General features: G+C 47.5%; 1 protein-coding gene across 2 annotated transcripts in view; it reads right to left on the bottom strand.

Annotated features, from left to right (window-relative positions):
* The window catches only part of DAPK1 (death associated protein kinase 1), a 197,415-nt gene extending 176,819 nt beyond the window's left edge, over positions 1 to 20,596 (bottom strand). The window contains exons 1-2 of one of the 2 annotated variants that reach the window (XM_024753860.1): positions 20,396 to 20,596; positions 19,377 to 19,546 (exon numbers count right to left, since the gene is read on the bottom strand). In XM_024753860.1, coding sequence (XP_024609628.1) covers positions 19,377 to 19,438 — 62 coding nt within the window. In that variant the 5' untranslated portion in view covers positions 19,439 to 19,546; positions 20,396 to 20,596. The remainder of the gene's footprint in view (positions 1 to 19,376; positions 19,547 to 20,395) is intronic. The other variant, XM_024753861.1, reaches the window with a different exon arrangement.
* Positions 20,597 to 20,978: the final 382 nt, after the last annotated feature.

The following is a 20,978-nucleotide window of genomic DNA, read 5'->3' as shown; positions in this document are numbered from 1 at the left end:
AGCAACAGGGACAGGTAATTAAGCTCCTCAAACTTTCAAGCATCCAGTAGGAGTCAGGTCTAGAGAGAGGAGCTGGGCAAAACGGAGATGCCCCAGTGTCAGGCCTTGGAGAGCTCACAGGGGAAGGGGGAGGTAGACCAGAGTCCCCAACCTGCTGCTTTGGCTGCTTTGCAAAAGAAATACCATACACACACAAAAAAAAAAAAAAAGAAAAAAAAGAAATACCACAGGTTTTTCTGGACGTTGACATCACATCGTTCATTAATTCAACTCATTTTTGAGTTATGCACAGTGAAAAACAGAGATGCAGAAAGTCCTGGAACTCACCCCCACATATAGAAAGACATTCATCCACCCCAATTGCTTCCATTGGGCCACCACAGGCTTCCATGGGATAAAATGGGACCCTGGGGAGACTGCAGGGCACACCATTCATACAGCTTGGATGTGAATGTCTGTGACTGGTGTCCCCTGGAATTCTGTGAGGAGGTGGTTCTGGCAGGAAACCCACCCCAGCTCCACCTGCAGGCTTCTGAGAAAGATGCAAGTTCAAGAGGTCAAGTCTGTGCTTCCCAACCTTTCTATCCCACATCATGGACTATATAGAAAGGATATCTATGCTTCTTGCAGCCTGAGATAACCAGCCAGGGGCTCCAATGACCCCAGGCCCTGCCTAGATACCCTGAGAGTGAGGGCACCGAACCACAGCCCAGTCCACCTGGAACGTGAGGGATGCTCCTTGATCCTCCACTCGAGGAGCCTGGGAGGATCCAGAAGGGTGCTTGCCAGTGGGTCTAGAGACCTGGGAAACTGAGTTCTAGTGATAGGGCACCTCTGGCCTACTTGGAGCCTTTGCGAAACATGTGCCCCCTCTTCCAGGAAGAGGTCCCAGAGCATCAGCTGGATTACAGTCCTGACCCCACCCCTTCTCAGCCTGCTGCAGAGCCTTTGGCAGGGTACAAACTGCTCGTCCTGCAGGATGGCCTTGCCTAAGAGCCAGAATTTCTGTCCTGTGTGCTGTACATATCCTATCCACCTCTGTCAGGGGGAACAGACTGTCTTTCAGCAAATTCAAAGTACTGACTAGCATGTCTGTGATTTTTTTTTTTTGAGGATAGCAAACATAAATACCTAGGAGTTCATAGTTTCCTACAATTCAATTTCCTCAGTCTAGGTCAGGCTTAACTTCTGAAGTCTCCCACGCTCACATGGACGGCTCAAAGTGGCTTCCTCTGATGCTTCCCTATAGCTACCAAGAACTGAATCTAGCTAGTCCTCAAACCTGTTTGATGGCCAAGTGGCAACCAAGGAGCTCCCTATCTGGAAAAAGTACACTTGGAGTCATACCTCACACTTTATACCCAAAGGAATTCCAGATGGATGACAGAATTTAAACATAAGTACTAAACCATAAAAGTACTAGAAGAAACTACAGAAAATATTTTTTAACGAACTCAAAGTGAGCAGAGACTTTCTAAATGTGATACAAAACCTAAAAAAGATGAAAAAATTTTGATAAATTTGACTACCCTAAAAAAATATCCTCTTGGGATGATGAAAATGTTCTGGAGCTGGATTGTGGTGCATAACCAATGTGAATGTACTTAATACCACTAAACTGTACACTTAAAAATGGTTAAAAAACGGGGCTTCCCTGGTGGCGCAGTGGTTGAGAGTCCGCCTGCCGATGCAGGGGACACGGGTTCGTGCCCCGCTCCGGGAAGATCCCACATGCCGCGGAGCGGCTGGGCCCCCGGAGCCTGTGCTCCGCAATGGGAGAGGCCACAATAGTGAGAGGCCCACGTACCACAAAAAAAAAAAAAAAAAAAAAAATGGTTAAAATGGTATATTTTATTTTATGTATATTTTACCATAATACAGAAAAACCTATCCATGGTGGGGGAAAGACCAGAAACAAAGTCAAAAGACAAAGAACAACCTAGAGAAAAGATGTCTAAATCATGCCATAGGCATAAAGCAATTTTTAATATATAATGAGTTCCTACAAATGAATAGAGGTCTAAAAAGTTATTGAAAAATGAGCGAATAGTATGAACTGAAAGTTCACAGCAAAGACAAATAGTTCTTAAACACATGAAGAGAAGCTTATACTCATTCATATTTAAAAATTAATGAGGGAATTCCCTGGCGGTTCAGTGGTTAGGACTTGGCGCTTTCATTGCCGTGGCCTGGGTTCAATCGCTGGTTGCGGAACTAAGATCCTGCAAGCCATGCAGCAGGGCCAAAAAAAAAAAAAAAAAATTAATGAAACCACACCTATCAAAATAGAATGCACCCAGAAGTTTTAAAAGAAGGTAGAGAAATCAGCTCTCTCAATTTTGGATCGTTGGGTTGTAAACTGGCTTATCTTCTGTGAAGAGCAACTTGGCGATATACCAGAATGACAAATGTTCATACCCTCTGACCCAGCTATTTCACTTCTAGGAATTTATCCTACAGATAATTTCAACCTTTTATACAAAAGTATTCACTGAAGAATTATTTGTAATAAAAAATTAGAAACGAACCCTAAAAGTTCATAGATAGGGAGAGAGTTAAATAAATTACGGTAAACTCAAAGGACAGAAAGAAGCCTTTCTCTTTCTGCAGTAATGGGATGATTTTCAAAATATGTTGTGAGGTGAAAAAAACCAAGTGTAGAACAATGCATATAATATGATACGATCTCAGTAAAAACATGAAAATATGCATAAGCTTACTGACTGAAATATGCACAGGCTCTACCTGGAAGGATCCCCAAGAAGCTGAGGAGCTGGTAGCTGGAAGACAGAGGAAGGGGCACGACTTTCCCTGCATGTTCTCTCTGACGTCTGTGTTGTGTGAAAGGTGTGACCCATTTCATTTTAGAAGACGTAAAGGGATCTATATGTCTCTTGTTCCCCATAACTGGTTACCCGCATCGGGTACTGATGATTAGGGCAAGTCCCTACACTGGTAGACAAGAAGGCCCTGCCTTCCCTAGAAGATGGGGAAGAAAAATGCCAGACTTAATAAAGCTGGAAGAAAGGGACACAGAAGGAGATGCTGTCCTCTCTCCTCTTCTTTGTGTCACTGCCCGAGTGCTAACATCCCACCAGAAGGCAGGGCTCTGTCAGGCAGTTCTGATGGTGGAGATGGTCTCTGGTGCCTCTTCCTTCCTGAGCTCCCTCACTGTCCAGCAAGGACCTTGTCCTCATGGGGTGCAAACTGGAGTCCCATGAACTGGCTGCTGGTTCCAGCTTTGAAGTCTCACTCATCCACGTGAACAACACTTTCTGAGTCTCCAAGCACACATCTGGCACCAGCCTTGGAACTGGGCTCAGCAGTGAGTAAGACAGGTAAGCAGTTGCCTTTTCAGACAACTGCTTAAACACGGAGCTGGGGAAGCGCTCCAGCCAGTCCATGCTGCTCATGAGAGCCTACTGCTCATTTTGCAGAAATTTTGCATGTTACACATAGCCACTGTTAAAGAATACAGAATCCAACAATGTCCCAATCCCGGCAATGACACCAAAAGCAAAAAAGATAGCACTACTGCAATCAGCAGTGCTGAAGTTGAAAGAGGGTTCAATTTACTGAATATAATTTGTACAAGGGAGAGAAATCGTTGGACAGTAGATCACATGCCAGATTGAGTGGCAATCAATTTATTGGGAAAAGAATTAGCAGATGGGGATGCCTCTCCATTTGTCAAAACATCATCAAGCACAGGTTGACCACAGCAAAAATTAACAAACGCATTCTGGCTATATATATGGAATTTATAATAATGAATATGGATATTTTGTGATTATCTGTAAATTGTTACACATCCTTTACATTAGTAAAATTTACAATAAATGTATGTATGGTATACATATACATGTGTACATTAATACACACATACACGCATTTCAATTCACACTGAATTGAACTCTGCTACCTTGAGATTAACTTCTCTAAACTCTGGTTTCCCAATCTGAAAAAGAAGCATAAAAAAACCACTTCCCACCTGCCTTCAAGGGTCAAAAAAGAAACTTTAAGCCATAAAGTTGAACCCTAGTTGTCTCCAATATCCTGATTCTTCCCATCCCACGGTGGCTGATTTTTAAATACCTGTTTGCAACAACTGTCCTTGGCTTTCGAGCAGCTGTCTTCTCGCCTGTAACCTCTTTATTACCACAAGAAGGAATGCTACCCGAGAAACAAGAGCTGCACCGCCTTGGAAACTGCTCTGGCTCCAGATGTCCCTGCCCCCTCAGAGCAGCGCTCCCCCAGGCTGGCAGTCCCTCCACTTGCTCCTTGAGTGGGAAGGCTAACTGACACCTTGTCGTAAGGCTGGCAACGCTCCCAAACCCTCAGCAGCAGGAGCCCACTTTCCCATCAATCCGTTTACAGGATTCTACCAGAGTCCTCTGTTTTTTCTCTCTGGGTGCAACTCCAGCACTTTCTAGAGAATTAATTTTAAATCGTAATTAAATCCTATCTTTTAAGAACACATGATACACCTTTCTACTCGCACTAGAATCAATTAAAATTTACTGGGGAAGAAGTCAATTCTATACTCAGACTTCCTTTTTGCTTTCTGAAGCCCCAGTTTTCCAGCATCGTAAAAAAAAAGAGCAAATTTGATGGTACTGAAGAGACTGCCGACTGCAGAAAGGTTTAACATCAAGTCCCATGGTTTTCACTTTTAAACTGCAAATATTCCAGGGCAAACAGTTGTGCTGTAGAGGCTCTGTTCACAGGCTCAGCACAAACATGTGCTGCTTTCTCTAAGAACCACACTAGCTGTGACATGGGCACATCAACAGCTGGTGCCTATTGCCTCTAGTACCTACTTTCCCTTCAGTAACTGAGAGGGGGTCAACCACAGTGTATTCCCACTAGACTCCCCCAGACTTTAAAATCAGACAATGAGAATAGGTAACATGGTAAAAAAAAAAAAAAAAAAAAAAAAAAGTACCTATAGATCTGGGGGAAATCATCAGGATTTCTGCAATGGAAATTGTACAATGGAAAGGATATAGCCATTTTGTCCATATCCTACTCTCCAGCTAGCAGTTGAAACTGGGACCCACTCTGGACCTTTACAGGGCTGTCGCTACCCAGGGCTATTCCAAGGATGAAAACATACTATGCATCTTAAGGAACTTTTTAGTGATTACTTATCCACCTTTAAAACTCATAGGAACTATGGTACAGTCCTTCATTTCAGAATATTGTAATATGACCAATTAAGACAACAGGTATTTCTGGAATACTTTCTCTGTGCAAGATGCTGGGAACAAAAGAACTATGACACCTTAAGGGGCTTACAATCTAGGGAAGATAAACACGGATACACACACACACACACACGCACGCAGGGACGGCCAGCAATGCAACGTGGAGAGTCTAAATGCTGGATGACTGTGCCAAAGAGGAAATATCCAGGAGTTTGCAAGAGGAGGGAGCACTTTGAAAGGGGATGGTCAGGAGTGGCTTCCTGGGAAAATGGAATATAAATCCAGTGTTCAGAGTAGGGAGGAGGGCCCTGCACACTGACAGTGCAGATTCTGACCACCTGCACCAAAAGAGGGGAGCAGTTCCATGGCAAACCCAGTGCTATTTCTCAGCTGTCACTAGTGGACGCCTCTCTCCTGGTTACTCTCCATCTCCTCCATCTGTCCACCCGCCCCTCCCCACCCCACCCCCAATCTGTTCTTCACCGTTCTCTGCCCAGCTGGAGGCTGCCCCACATCCTGCTCCCTGGGGGGCGAGGGGGGGGGTAAGAGGAGGCACTGGCTGAAAGGAGGAGGGAGAGGTCAGGGTGTGTCTTCCCCAAAGTGGCCTATGTGCTGAAGGCCCTCCTCAGTGGCCCCAGCTCAGCCCTAGGCACAGTATCAGCTTCCCAGACTGTGTGTACTTGGCCGTCCTTCACCTTGACCATCAGGAGTGGACTCATTTCTTTTTTTTTAATTTTATTTATCTTTGGCTGTGTTGGGTCTTCGTTGCTGCGCGCGCGGGCTTTCTCTGGTTGTGGCGAGCGGGGGCTGCTCTTCGTTGCGGTGCGCGTGTTCTTGCTGCGGTGGCTTCTCTTGGTGTGGAGCACGGGCTCTAGGTGTGCAGGCTTCAGTAGTTGTGGCACGCGGGCTCAGTAGTTGTGGCACATGGGCTTAGTTGCTCCGCGGCGCATGGGATCTTCCCGGACCAGGGCTCGAACCCATGTTCCCTACATTGGCAGGTGCCACTGTGCCACCAGGGAAGAGGAGTGGACACATTTGTTGCCAGCACCCTGACTGACCCATTTCCCTTCCCCACCGTGTCCTCCAAATCAGCCCCTGTCCACCACTGACTAGCTTCCCCAGGTGACTTCCGGACCAGGGCTCGAACCCATGTTCCCTACATTGGCAGGTGCCACTGTGCCACCAGGGAAGAGGAGTGGACACATTTGTTGCCAGCACCCTGACTGACCCATTTCCCTTCCCCACCGTGTCCTCCAAATCAGCCCCTGTCCTTTCACACCCTCCACCACTGACAAGCTTCCCCAGGTGACTTCCGTATAAGTGCCCCTCCCCCAGGGAGCTGGGAGAGGGCACTCTTCACACCTCCTGCCACATCCTGAGACCTGACTTTTCACCTTTAAAAGCCCCCTGCTGGGAAGAGGGGATATTGGAGGCAATAACTAAGCTATATGGGTTCCCCACAGTCACACAGCATGCTAATGCCATCCAGCCTGCTGGAGAGGCAAGATCCGGGGGCTAAGAGAATGAAAAATGAATAAAAAGCAAGGAGGTATCTAGCTTTGACTAAAAATTAGAAACCAGCATTAAACACACACACACACACACACACACACAAAGCTATTCAGCAGGTTAAAAACAGAGTCGTGGAGATGGCAGCAGAAGGCCCCCCTTAGGAGACAGGAGGGTGGACTGAAGTCTGGCAGTGATGGGAACCCAGCCAAGCCATGACTCAGAGCAGCCTGCTCAGCAGGATGGGGCAAGGCAGAAACTTCGATGTTGGTCATGGGTGGCTACCACACTGGACAAGCGACATCCGGAAGTCTCTCCAGGTCTTACTCATTGTCAGTGCCACCCCATGCCTCTGGGAAACAGCAGACACACCCACTCCAGGGACAGTACATAAAAGCCAGACTAAGACAACACCTGCCTCAGACCTCTGGCTCACACCATCTGCATCCTGCTCTCTTCCTTCCTAAGCTCTCGACACCCAAGGTCAATACCTTCCTTCAGGGGCACTTTCTTTGCTCACTGGGTGCAGGATCCTCCTTGCCTACTACCTGCTCCAACCCCTAGGTCCATTTGTTAACACTTCCCTGTCCTGATACTGTAGCCCAGTGGTTCTCAATGGGCTGAGGCGGGGGTGGGGGCAGATGTTACTAGCATCCAGCGGGCAGAAGCCAGGGATGCTGTTAAACATTCCACAACCACAAAGAATCACCCCTACCAAAATGTCACTAGTACCAAGGTTGAGAACTTTCAGTTTAAAGGAAGGAAACATCGGGCTTCGCTGGTGGCGCAGTGGTTAAGAATCCTCCTGCCAATGCAGGGGACACAGGCTTAAGCCCTGTCCTGGGAAGATCCCATATGCCGCGAAGCAACTAAGCCCGTGAGCCACAACTACTGAGCCTGTGTTCTAGAGCCCACGAGCCACAACTACTGAGCCCGTGTGCCACAACTACTGAAGCCTGTGCGCCTAGAGTCCGTGCTCTGCAACAAGAGAAGCCACTGCAATGAGAACCCCGCGCACTGCAACAAAGAGTAGCCCATGCTTGATGCAACCAGAGAAAGCCCGCGTGCAGCAACAAAGACCCCACGCAGTAAATAAATAAATAAATAAATAAAATTTATTAAAAAAAAAAAAAGGAAGGAAACATATATTGAACACATTGTATGAGCCAGGCACTGTGCTGGATGTTTTAAAGTTCTTTGAACTTCTCGCTTCCATGACAGGGCAGAGAAACAGGTCACAGAGTAAGCCCTACCACCCATCACCCAATCTCTAGTCATGACTTAGCAATTTTGGGTGTCCAATGGTTGCCTCCACCATCTTAAACACATTATCCAAGGCCAATGTCTTTCCAAACCTCGGTTTTCTCATCTGTAAAATGTGGATTAAATACCTCCCTCCAGCCCCTGGTCTAAAATGGGTTCCCAGTAAATCTTAGTTTCCTTGTCTCCTCCTTCATGTCTGAGTTCCAATTTCTTCCAGGGAATAAATGGGTGGACACGTGCGCGCACACATATCCGCTCAGGCACCCACCTGCTTATGTTTTTCTGTCCCCACAAGAATGTGAATGAATGAGTGAATAAATGAATGAACACTCCAAGTCAGAATGGCCTCTTCTTGCCTGAACTCCAGAAACAGTTTTTCATACTGAATTCCTCTCACTCCTTATTTAGGTTTTCTATTATCATTGGTTGTATAAAGTCTGTCTGCCCTACTTGGTTAGGAACTTGCTGAGATAAACAGTCCTGCCTGACACCCCAGCCAGTGCTCTATCATTCAGAAGTCCAATCAACCCTGGATGAATGAATATGTGATGAACGGATATCACAGTTCACACGACACTTCTGTTTAACGGTCTATTTATGTTGCCTGTTTATAGTTAGCATTGTCAACTCCCTGATATTTCTCTTGAACTTATCTCATAAACCCAATTTCTGGGCATTTTCCTTTGCAAATTTGTGAGCATCTAATGTCACTTTTATAAACTACAGATATCTCTACTCAATGGCCCAAAGAATAAGGAAGCATCCTTTAAAGGGGCCTCTGGTGCGACCGCCATGCTCCTTGAACAAATGGGCCCCCAGTCCAGGGAACAAGGATGCACTCAAATGCCTAAGTGGGCATTCACTCCCAGCAGCTGGCAGAACCTCGCCATTAAGTAAATCCTAACAATTCAGCCTTTCAGCCACCAACCTAATAGGCTTTTCTTGGCACAGGCAATTCTGGCTTGGCCAAACACTTATTTTCACATCTTAAATCAGTACGTGTCAGAACTGAACGGAGGCTCAGACCTGCCGTACGTCTTGCCTTCTGCAGCAAGTTCATCTCAGAATGGAACTCACACACTCATTCAGATCCCTTCTTCCATAAAGATCTGGAAGAAAAATCAATGATTTGTTCATCTGATCAAATTCCTAGTCTCTTATTGAGCTGCTTAAGACAGTTTTTTCATTTAAAAAGCAGCTAGAAAAATGAAATTGACTTTTCGGTAAGTTACAGTACACCCTGTTAAAACATAAATTTGTGTGCTGACATACCTCAGGTTCTTAATGACGCCAGGATGACCGTCCCTCTGAGCATTTCCGAGCAGCTCTCTCCCGGCTGTTGTTCAGCTTTTAGTTGTCCTGGCTTCCCTGAAAGCATGTTTTCCCATCTTAATAGACCCTCCTTGACATGAGCTCCTCCCTCCCTCTTCCAGGGGCGTCTGGGTGCACTTTGGCAATGGCATCCCTGCAAGCCCCATCTCCAGCAGCCCGCTTTCAAATGCACGGCTAAATTCCTGGCTAACTTGTTTCTCAGGAGCTCTGCAAATCATTGACCACGCTACTGGGCGGACCCACCAGGGAGCCCAGCACATAGACCGAGTCCTGGGTCCGAGCCAGCCAGAACAGGCAGCTAGAAGGGCAGATCACATAAACGACGTCAAACTTGGTAGAATGAGCTCACCCTGCAGGCTGAGCCAAAGATGGGGAGAGAGACAGAGGAGAAAAGAAGAGGAGGAGGAAGGATGGAATTGAGGTGAAGTGGGCCGTCACCCCCACCCCGCCCCTGGAGACCAGGTCAGAACCCCGGTAGGGAAATGAGGAACTAACAGAAAAAGGCAGGACCCCGGTGACAAGGATCCAGAAGCATGTTCAGTCTCTCCTGCGCTCTCTGTCTTATTAAACAGCTGCCCCTTCTCCAGCACTTACAGTGTGCCTGCTACTGGGCCAAGTGCCTTACACGCATTACGTGTGTCTTCACAACAACCTTATGAGGGAGGTATGATTATCCCCATTTCACAGATGAGAAAACTGAGTCTCACAGAAGTCAAGTGACTTTCCCAAGGCAACAGTTAGTGCACTGTGGAGTTAGGGATTTGGGTCAAAAGCTCTGAACCACATTCTAATTTCTGGACATGTACCTTCACAAGGCAAATAAACAAAGCCTCCTGTGGGCTTAGCTGAATCCCACCCCATGTAAGAGACATAAAAAGCCATGTTTTCTACTCTCAGAAAACTCACAATTCAGAGACAGCCAAGAATCACATGAACAAGCCAAGTGTAAAATAATACCAAGTGCCCAGTTATCTACCGCACATTGTTAAGGGATATAGGAACTAAAAGAGAGAATCTGCACGACTAGCTGTGGACATGCTCCACAGAAGCCTGCAGGCCGAAACAGGCCAGTTCACTTCGCATTCGCTTTTTAGTTCTCCAGGTTAAAACTTGTCTCTAATACAGATAATTTTTTTAATTAAAAAAATTTTTTTTTGCCACCCACCCAGCCTGGGCCGGTGGGGAGGAGGCTCGGGGTCATCGAGGACACCGGGGTCGGGGAGGACACCGGCCTCGGCGCCGCCGCGTTGCTCCTCCACCAGGCCTGGGCGCGTGGGTCGGTCAGGACCCCGGCCCCGCGGGCGGAGGGCGGAGGGCGAAGGGCGAAGGGCGAAGGGCAAAGGGCGAAGGGCGGAGGGCAGGCTGCGCCGGGGGACGAGGCCCTGCAGCCTCCCCGAGCAGGTGCCCGGCTGCGCCGCAGCGTTTGCACGGCAGAGCGGTCCCTCAGGTCGCTGTGGGCCCCTCCTCCGTCGGCGGCTTGGTTCAGAACACTTTTTTGGATGGGGTCAAAGGGCACATTGGGGCGCGGGGTCAGGCGAGGGTGCGGGGAAGGGGCGCCAGAGACTCGGGAATGTTGGGAGCCCAGACCCGCCGGGACGCGGGGTCCTGCTCCGCGGTTGCTCTGCCTGACCTTGCCCTGTGGGTGCAAAAGTGTTTTTTTTTAATGTTTTTAATTATCTGCATGAAAGAGAATGTTGCCTCTGAAGAGGAGGCCTACAAAGGGTGGTCCATATTAATTGGTAACATTAATAAAACCGGATATACTCATTCAGTGCCCGAAGCATGTTTAGCAAAACCGAGGGACTTCATGCTTCTACACCACCTCGACTTACCTTGCCTGTCCACCGCCGTATTTGCCAAGCTTTCCTATCTCTGCGTGCCATGGGAGGGGTGGGGAGGAAAGCAAGACCGATAAAACTTCATCCTGGAAAATATTCCACTTGTTCTAATTCACTTCCTCTCCCAAACAATTGAATCAGTTCCTGACGCTCCTGAGGGGGGATATCGGCCAGGTGCTCAAACCTTATCCATTCTAAATGGGGAATTGTAAATATCTTCCCTCCATTCCAAAGCTAGTTTGAATTACATGGCAAAGAAATTCCTAGAACAAGGTCTCAAGCAGTCATTTTATAAGTTCTCCACCAAATGGGATGACAGGTGAGGATTCTCCTTCACTCCGATTGTTCAATGTGGAAATAGAGACATTAGGGAGAAAACAAGAGCAGAGGTGCCTTACATCAGCCAGGCCTTGTCCTGAGCACACTGGTGCCACTGCAATTATGGTCTGCAGAGAAGTGTAAGCCGGCCACGGAAGGGGAAGGAAATAAACCTGTGATTATCCAAAGACAGGGGAGCTCCTGAGGATATTTGGGTGGAAGTTTCTGGCATTACAAACAGCAGTTCACATGCTGATTCTAGACACTCTGAGTGGCAAGGACAACATTTAGAAAGACAACTTTCTATATTCACGTTCCAAGTGTACATCAGAAACCCCTTGGCAGGACAGCCTGGTCGTAGACGGTGGTATGAGTTGCTAGGCGGACATAAAGACAGGCAGTTCAGAGGGAAATCTGACCCTCTTCATGATGGGACCCAAAAAAAGGTACTGATTACCTCTCCTACATTTCTTTTGCAACTGGAAAATTCCACACTGGGGGGCCGGGGACAAGGGCATGGAGGACCAAAGTAAGGTCTCGAAAATCCTGACAATTCTTACAAGTTAAAAAGGGAAGGGTTGCATGGTTTCAAAAGTAGAAAACAATGAACTACAGAAAAAACTATTTAACAATGGAAAAAAATGGAAATTCACTCATTCCTTATACGTGAAAACTTACTATATCAACTGTACTGGAGATATCTGAAAACCAGCCCCATTCATCACATTATATCTAAGAAAGAGTAATCAGACAGTTTTGACCGAAAATAAAATGTGTCCCACAAGAGTCCACACACAGAGCTAAATTTCCCAGCTGAAAGCCATCCGGCTTATGAATATAAGCACCATCAATATAAACCTTTCAAACACCAGAGATCGGCAGTTCACAGCATTCATTTGCTCAAACATTACATTCCTCATCCAAAGTTGAATGCTTGATAAAGGGAAAAATCAACAACTTTCTCCCCACCTCCTTCCCCTCCTGACATCTCTGAATGTATCAATACATTATATTACTGAATAAAATTTCTCAAGTTGACAATTGGAATGTCGACAGGTAGGACATAGGGGAAAGCCCCGTGGTCACGTCTCAGAGGTTAGCAACATTATACTTAAATGACGCCAGTGTGGTCTGTAAGCCACACGAGCTCTCAACGTCACCTCCAAAAGACAGAAGCGATAAACAAGAGTCACTAAGGATCACACCTGTCAGTTATCACCAGAGATTAGTTACCAGCACATGACTGGTTTTGTTTTGTTCTGGACTGGGATTGAAAATAAGACCAACTATTTCAGGTTTCAGACTTCTTCCCTGTAAAAATCCTTTTAATACATTAAACCTAGAATGGGCACATGACACTTTCTGTTTTACCTAAGAAAGATGTACTAGTTAGACAAAGTTTTCTTTTTTTTTTTTTTTTTTTTGCGGTACGCGGGCCTCTCACTGTTGTGGCCTCTCCCGCCGCGGAGCACAGGCTCCAGACGCGCAGGCTCAGCGGCCATGGCTCACGGGCCCAGCCGCCCCGCGGCATGTGGGATCCTCCCGGACCGGGGCACGAACTCGCATCCCCTGCATCAGCAGGTGGACTCTCAACCACTGCACCACCAGGGAAGCCCGACAAAGTTATTTTTAAACCCATTTTTGTTAGATGATGTAGAAAAACCAAAGGTCAGTCATTTTTTCCTCTACTCTCTCCTAACTGTACATTTACAGGAATTAATTTAGAATGTAAACAAAGTGATAGACTGGATATATTATAAATAATTATACTACCATATAATCTCTCTCAAGGCCGAGGGTTGATGCATTCTGTTGTGATAACTTACCACAGCAAACCAAAGCAAAACAATTAAGTATCACCTTCCACATAAAGCCTCAAACAATCACACCCCAGCCTTAAACCAGACAGACTAGGGCCACTTAATGAAATGAGAAACTGTCTTTTAGGGGGGTGGCCTACTGGGCAGAGCCACGACTCTTATACATTCCATGACTCAAAGGTTAAATAATGATGAAAGTGTTCTGTGAACTTTCTAAAAAGCTAAATTATGAACTTTGGCACTTGGGTAGGACTACGGCATGTACTAGCACCATTCATAACTATGGGGCACGAGCCATTTGGAAAAGGTAAGAAGGTCACGTGTGTTGTCAAGTGCCCACGAGAGTTCTGAACTCAAAGCGTCAGCCTCTCCATGGGGTGAAAATGAAAACCCACCATGAAGCGGTTACTAGTTACTCCTGACCATCCCCTCCAAGCACGTATTAAGATGGATAGGCACTAGATGGCTGCCCAAATCACTTCTGTTCGATATCAACATTATCTGGCTTCTAAAAAAATGAGAATTGCCAAATCCTAAGTAGTGTGAAGAATATAATGAAAACAGTCCTGCTCGGGAGTCTAGGTCCATCTCTTGCTACCTGATAGCCAGCTACCTTGAGAAAGCCACTTGACCTAAGGACTGATGGGATGAAACAAGAAAGAAGGACTCACTGACTGCTCAGCTTCTTCTAGGTCTAAGTGCCCAAGGGTCCTGGGCTACCCTTCACCAACAAAAGCCCCTCCCCTCTACCAGCAGGTGGCATTCTTTGTCTCCTGATCAGAAATATGTTTCCATTAAAATCATGCTTTATATCATGCATATAAAATGCCTGATTAGGTTAGGTTAGGTACACATTGCAACTGGGTAGAATTAGGGGTGAAAGTTCATAACTCATTCCCCTACACGGTGTCCCAGAGGTCAGACCACCTAATCTTGACCTTGTCGCTCCCCCATCATCCCCCCACCACACCACCTCTGAAGGTATCCACACACCCCCACCCCAATGCCTGAAGGAAATGGTCTCTAGCTTTCTGGGGTTACAACTTTGCTGGGAGACCACAGGATACGTCTGATAATGTCACCTCTTCTGATATAACCCTGTATTGCAATTACTGAAATTCACCTGACCATCCATCTCTGTAAGCTTACTGTGTTTTTCACAGCTTTGCAGAGGCCTGCCAACGCTAAGGGGCCTTTAGGTTCCTAAGCGGCTGGGTGAGACACAAGCCTAGGGTAAAAGGGCACAGGAGGACCAAAAAGGCCGCTTCAACGTTCCCTGGCTTCCCCATCAATTAGCGCCTCCATACCCTATGTTCCTGATGGTATGTCCCACCAGGTCCCAGTGAACCTAATTTCTACATCCCCAGATGGTCCAGAGGCGCATTCCCAGTGCTGGCAAGCAAGCATTCAACTCAACTGCCCCTCACTACTGTCACCGTGCCCTCCCTTCACATGCTAGAATGCACAAAATTTTAAAATCCCTGATTGTTACCTCTAATACGTATATTTGAACTTTATCTCTCTTAAACCTTTGCAGCCTTTCCCATCAGAGGAAACAGCTGAGGGCACACAGAAGCAGAAATGAGAAGAGAAAAGTCACATTCAGGGAGGTCCTACAGGATGATCTCACTAGTCAACCTTGTAAGCCTGCGAGTCCCACTTCCAAGGAGAAAACACGCTGGGAAGTCTCTCCCTCTCCCATCCCCACGGGATTGCCAGTCTTAGGACTGATTCCTGCAGTTCACAGTAAACCAACAGAAAGATGTACTCAGACTGTCAGGGTTTATTACAATTCCTCACGTCAATTAAAATGCCTCTGGATTTTATGTCAAAATGAGAGTGTTTTAACTTTAAATTATTAGCTTCCAGCAACCATCCAAACAAATGTGGAATACTTAATGCTCCACTTTGTTTTGTTTAAAACTGATCTTGTGCTTGGATATGCTGGCTGCTGTGTACCTTAGCCACAGAACGCAAAAGGAAAAACAGCTTTTATTTTGATGAGCTGCAGCCTTTAATATCCTAAATTCATCCCCACCAGAGTCATCACTCATTGAGGGCCATGTACATGTAACCATATATAGGTGCATGTGTGTGTGTACTCATGGTGCTTTACAAATATTAATCCATTTATTCAATCCGTCAGCATTTATTGAGCACCTACGTCATGCACCTCATTAGGCAAAAGAGATAAAAAATGACGAGCAAGTCCAAGGTCACAACCCTGTGACAAGCTGTGGCAAAAGCAGATAATCCAACAAGTAATGAGTATGCGTTGTGGTAAATGCTGTAACGGGGAAAAGAGGTTATTAAAAATAATATCTGAGGCAGCGACTATGTGTGAGATGTTTACAGCCACTGCCTCTAATTCGTATAGCATCCTGCAAAGGTAGATGTCTCCCCACTTCCCAAAGGAGGGTGCCGGGCTGTCCCACGCTACACACCACCTCTCCATCGGCCTCAGCACCCGCATCAGCATTTGTATCTCAAATCCCCATTTTGGTCTCAGTATTGTACCTGCTGGCCTGCATTTGCCGATTCAGGCATCGATTAAACTTTTGCCCAGAATGATACAGCACATTGCACCCCCGCAGGGGAGAAAAGAGCCCACAGCGCACCCTGAAGGAACTTTTGAGCCGGCTACATGGAGTCATACAAGAATATTAACAGCACAAAGCAAGGATGGAGCATGGACGGGGCAGTCTGTGGTCATAACCAGTGGAGTGCTTCAGAGAGCAAGTCATTTGGCTTCTGAAAGGGAGAGATCATTGTGGAGAGATTTATTCAGGAGGTGGGACCCAGGTCTTCAGATCACATAAGGTCAGACGGTGTAAGAGAAAGAAGGCCAGTTCTCGGGAAGGCGGTGTGCACAGAGGTGCCAAGAAGGCTCGCAGGTTAGGCTGAACCACAGCCAGGGATGTAACTGGAGCGCGATGGTGGGACAAGCTGGCCTTCAGCTGCCCCAAGTGCCAACTGATAAGAGATGCTAAGGCACCTGGGGCATTAAAATGACCCAGTGTAACAGCACATGGAGAAATCCGCATTTGAAAGAACCCCTCCCAGAAACCACTACATGTGACAGAAGCAGTTCTTCATTCCACCTCCTGGGATAGAGGGTGAAACCCAAAGGGCCTCCTGGAGTCAACACAGGTCACCAAACAATATTCTAACCATGACAGTCCTTTTCACTGCAGGGACTTGTTTCTACTTGAAGGGTGTGGAAGTTCAAGGCCAGAGCTGCATTATTCAGAATCAGAGTGGAGAGGCCAAGGGCTGTCAGCAATGGGTATCCCCCATGACCCTTTTCCCACAGGACCTCCCTTCCCCAAATTGGTAAACAGAAAAAAGAATATCAAGTTGCAAACCAAGTTATTAGCATGCCTGGAATACTCACATGTCTCAACCAGTCCTGCTGATGATATCTATATTTGTTTAACTCTTGACGGCTGATAAAATTCTTTTACTTGGTATTCACAACAGCCATGAAATAAGCACTAGGTCTCTCATTTTATAGATGAAGATCCTGAGGGTCAGAGATGGTAAGTGACCTATTCAAGGTTATACAGCTAGCAAGTTCTAGGGCCAATTTTGGACCAGAATATCTGTCCAGTGGTCTGTCTGCTCTATCACTACTACAAATAATCATAATACTTTATAAAGTTCTTTAGAGTTGACAGCTTTTACAGTACACCTGGGCAGTACACACACTAATATACATAGACACACACACACACACACACTCTCACCCTTGTACACACACACTTTGTGTTTTCCTAAAAGTAAAGTAACAATAGTAATAATCAAAATACTATATCCTACTTGTTTAAAAACCCATCCTCCCTCCTCTAGCTATGGACTTTGTCTTAGACCATTTATAAAGTAAGTGAGTAGCTATTGTGTAGATTACTGCTAAAGATATGTGGATGGAGTTTTAAATCATAGACGTTGGTTTGTTTATAACTCACTGCTTAGAACACGCTTGCTTTTGTGTTAAACATCTGTCCATTTTCATTTGCCACTACTAAGCTCCTGCCTCTACTCCCAATCTTCTCTCAGTGACACATGAAGCAGCATCTTTCCTATATGTCCATCTCATGCCAGGATCTGTTTTCAGGAAGTGGCTATTTCCTGGCAGACATAAAATTCACAGGACTTGAAAAAAACATTGAAATAAAAAAACAACCATCTACTGCATTTTTAAACAAAAGAAAAAGACCTATCAGACAGATCGGCATGGATACTTTATTTTTAAAAACTCCCAACTCCCAGTTTGTCAAAGCACTTCTTTCAAATTCACAGGTCACACAAATTAAATTATTCAATAAACAATTTGTCAATTAGTCTTGCACAGTGGGGAGAAAATTATACACAGAAATGTAGAATGAGCCAAAATCAAAGCAAAATCTAGTGACAAATGAGCAAACTGCTCTCCAGCGCAGAGGCAGAGAGCCTGTCATCCCACCCACGAAATAAAGATCACAAACTCCCCCGCCAGCCACAGGGAGGCCTCATTATTTTTCCTTCTCATAACACATAATTCTACCAAAAGATCTTAATGAAAATAAGGTCAACATACTTAACCTATACAGCAATCATCTCTCCTACTTTTAATCATCTTTCTTTATAAGAGAATTCATATAATCAGGCCACACTACACAAACAGAATTTAAACATACTTTTTTGCCTTTTTCCCCTGCTCCCAAAGGAAAACACCACGTACCACTCACCTTGCTAAAAACCACAGAAATAAAGTGACTTAATTCTAGTTAATTCTAGTTAAACCAATTATTTCAACCACATACCCTTAAACCTTAACACTAAACATATCCATGAAATATTTTTGAGAGCTTTCCTTCTTACTTACTCACTCAGTAAATCTCCAATATATAGTAAGCTCCCCCTAAGCACAAGTTCCCAGTGATGTTCTGAATCCATACTAAATGTATACAGAAATATTTTGATACAGTAACTTTTTAAAAATTGCTTTTGTTCTGAACTATTACTTGAACTTGAAAAAATTTTAGTTAAACTCAACTTTCACAATTCTCACAAGGTCATCTAGGGTGTGGGTAGTTTTGAATTTCCTTTTCATGGGGAAACAGGAAGCACTGAATCAGGACATCAGGTGTGTATGGAAAAATACATATTTTGATACACATGTAAGTAAATACATACTTTTTTGTTGGTTTAAAGATCCTTTTGTCTACTTGACTCACGATACAAATACAATGCAGTCAAATTTCTTATGTTGAATTTAAATTTAGGAGTGAAAACTGGGTTTTCTGCTCAAGTTAGACCAGAGCGTAACACACCCTGTCAAATCCCCAGTCAAGGGGAAACCCATCCAGCCCTTAGAGGCCCCCAAAGAAATCATTCTTTGTTCACCTGGCACTGAAAGGCTTCACATTCAGAATCACAGCTCCTGTAGCAATGGAAGTATGCTCTGAATCCAGATAGCCATATTAGACTCTCAACTAGGGACGTGTTAAAAATTTAACATCGTGAATGAAACCAAAGCAACCACTGACACCAACTGGGTAATTAACTCCTGGTTCAAGGAAGTTTCAAAATCCAAACCCAACATCAACATCTGGCAAGTCTCCAAGTGTGACCTACCGATACTTGTGCATGTTATTCTGAAAATTCCGAAAGAGGGAAAGTATTAAGCCTTTAAAAGCCTATGAATTAGTTTGTACTCTCTGTACACATAAGGGCTAACTCACAGGTAACTGGAGCTAACTCCAGTTTCAACTATGTCTCAGCTTTTGCCTCACTGTCTCAGAAGGGCAAAAGCTGACAAGCGTTACTGCAGACAACTAAATCTATTCTTGTCCAGGGGTCTTGATCAATACACTCTGCATCATAATCTTACACTGAAATAGCTTCTCCACCGCCAGCTCCTTGTTTTAGGTAGTTTATTTCCGGTCCCTAGTCCTTGCTGGGTTAGTTAACTCTTCTCTATAATTTGCACATCTCCTGGAAGGACGAGGGAGACGCCTGAATTCAAACTGCATTTGTTTACCGCCCACTGCTCGCAGTACTGTGCATTCCCACAACCCAGAAACGTGCGCTTCCGGCACCCCCAGTACCTGCCAAGTTCCTCGCCGGTGTCGTAGTAATCATCCACGTTTTCCTGCCTGAACACGGTCATGATAAACTGTCACGCCTCACGGAAGCCCAGCGCACTTCAGCTCCGCTTCCCAAACCATCACCACCGCTCCTGCGCCTCCGTGGGCCCCTCATGCATCAGTCAACAGTCCTTTAAAAAAAAAAAAGGCAATAACAACAATAAAATGACAACCCAAAAACGAAGTACCCCTCCCGAGGGCTAAGACTCGCTCGCTGAAGACCACCTCTCCGGAGTTGCCGCACCCCGCCGGGTAGAGAGCAGCACTCTTTGTTAAACCCGGGCCAGGGACGCCCCCAGCCCCGCATCGCCGGCGCACGCGTGGGGCCGGGCACAACCGCACCCCAAGGTCCGCGTCCCCGAAAGCAGGGCGCTCGGCACGGATCAGAACCCGCTCCGGAAGTGGCTGGCCTCCCCGCCTCCCCTTTCTCTGCACACACGCCCACCCAGCTCCCCACCTCCAGGGGCGCAGCAGAAGAATGAAGCCCTCGCCGGGGCCGAACGCGCCTAGCTGGAAGCATCCCTCTCCCGCTTGGAGCGGCGGTGCAGCCCCCGCGCCACCTCTCGGCTCCCGCACCTCCCCGGCCGCCTCAGCCACCTTCTCTCCTCCCACGAGCCAAGCAGTCCCCAGAGGCACATTCCTGGCGACTCCAGCTCCGTTACCCGGCCGACCCGGCGTGCGGCCGCCCGGGGGAGCAAGGGAGGGAAGGGAGCGGCCGAGGGAGGCGCGGCCGCCCGCTCCCGGTCTCCGCGTCCCGACACAAAGCGCCCGGCCCGCGCCACCTGTTCCCACCCGGCCCGCGGGGCTGGGGTCATCTCCTGGCTGCCATTCCCCTTTTCCCCTCAGTCAAGTGTCCCCCGCCTCGGCCTTCCCGGTTGCCCTGGGCGCTGCCCGGGCCAACCCCGCCGCGCCGCGGCCGTGAAAGCAAAAGCAGGCGGCGGGGCCCGGGAGGAGACGGGGAGCCGCGAGCGGCCACTCACCCGGGCGCCCGGGAGCTGCCCGGGTCTCTCCGGGGCGCTGTCGGAGGTCGACGGTAGGCGCCAGCGCCGGGGACAAGCAGGGCGGCCGCGGGAGCGCAGGGAGGCAGCGAGTGGGGGCGCGGACCCCGCGCGTCCGTCCGGCGTCGGCTCGGCCGGGCTCTCCCGCTCCTGCTCCGGAGCAGCCCCTCGGCTCCTCGCCGCCTTCCGGGCGGAGGGCGGCCGGCAGGCGGCCAATGGGGACCCCGCGGGCGGGCTGGCGACACGGCCCACCCACCTCCGAGCTGCCCGGCCGGGCCGGCGCTGCGGGTGCTGCGCGGCGCTGGCTGCTCCTCCCCGCTCGGCACTCTGGGCTCGCTGGCGCGCTCTACCGCGCACACCCCCGCACACACCCACTCACCCCACACCAGCGCCAGGAGCTCAGCCAGCGCGGCCGCGCGCAACATGGGCGCCCCACCTGTGACACGCTGCTACGCTGCCCCCTTTGGCGGGGCTCCAGAGAAATGAGATTCCTTCATCCTGCAGAGGTGTCCTGAGCGCCCCGCGTGGTCCAGGCACGGTGCTCGGCACCGGAAAATCACGGAGA

The sequence above is a fragment of the Neophocaena asiaeorientalis genome, unplaced genomic scaffold (assembly GCF_003031525.2).
Source record: "Neophocaena asiaeorientalis asiaeorientalis breed wild unplaced genomic scaffold, Neophocaena_asiaeorientalis_V1.1 scaffold220, whole genome shotgun sequence".
Lineage (NCBI taxonomy): Eukaryota > Metazoa > Chordata > Mammalia > Artiodactyla > Phocoenidae > Neophocaena > Neophocaena asiaeorientalis.
Note: the sequence above shows the minus strand (reverse complement) of the source record. Positions and strands in the feature narration are given on the sequence as shown.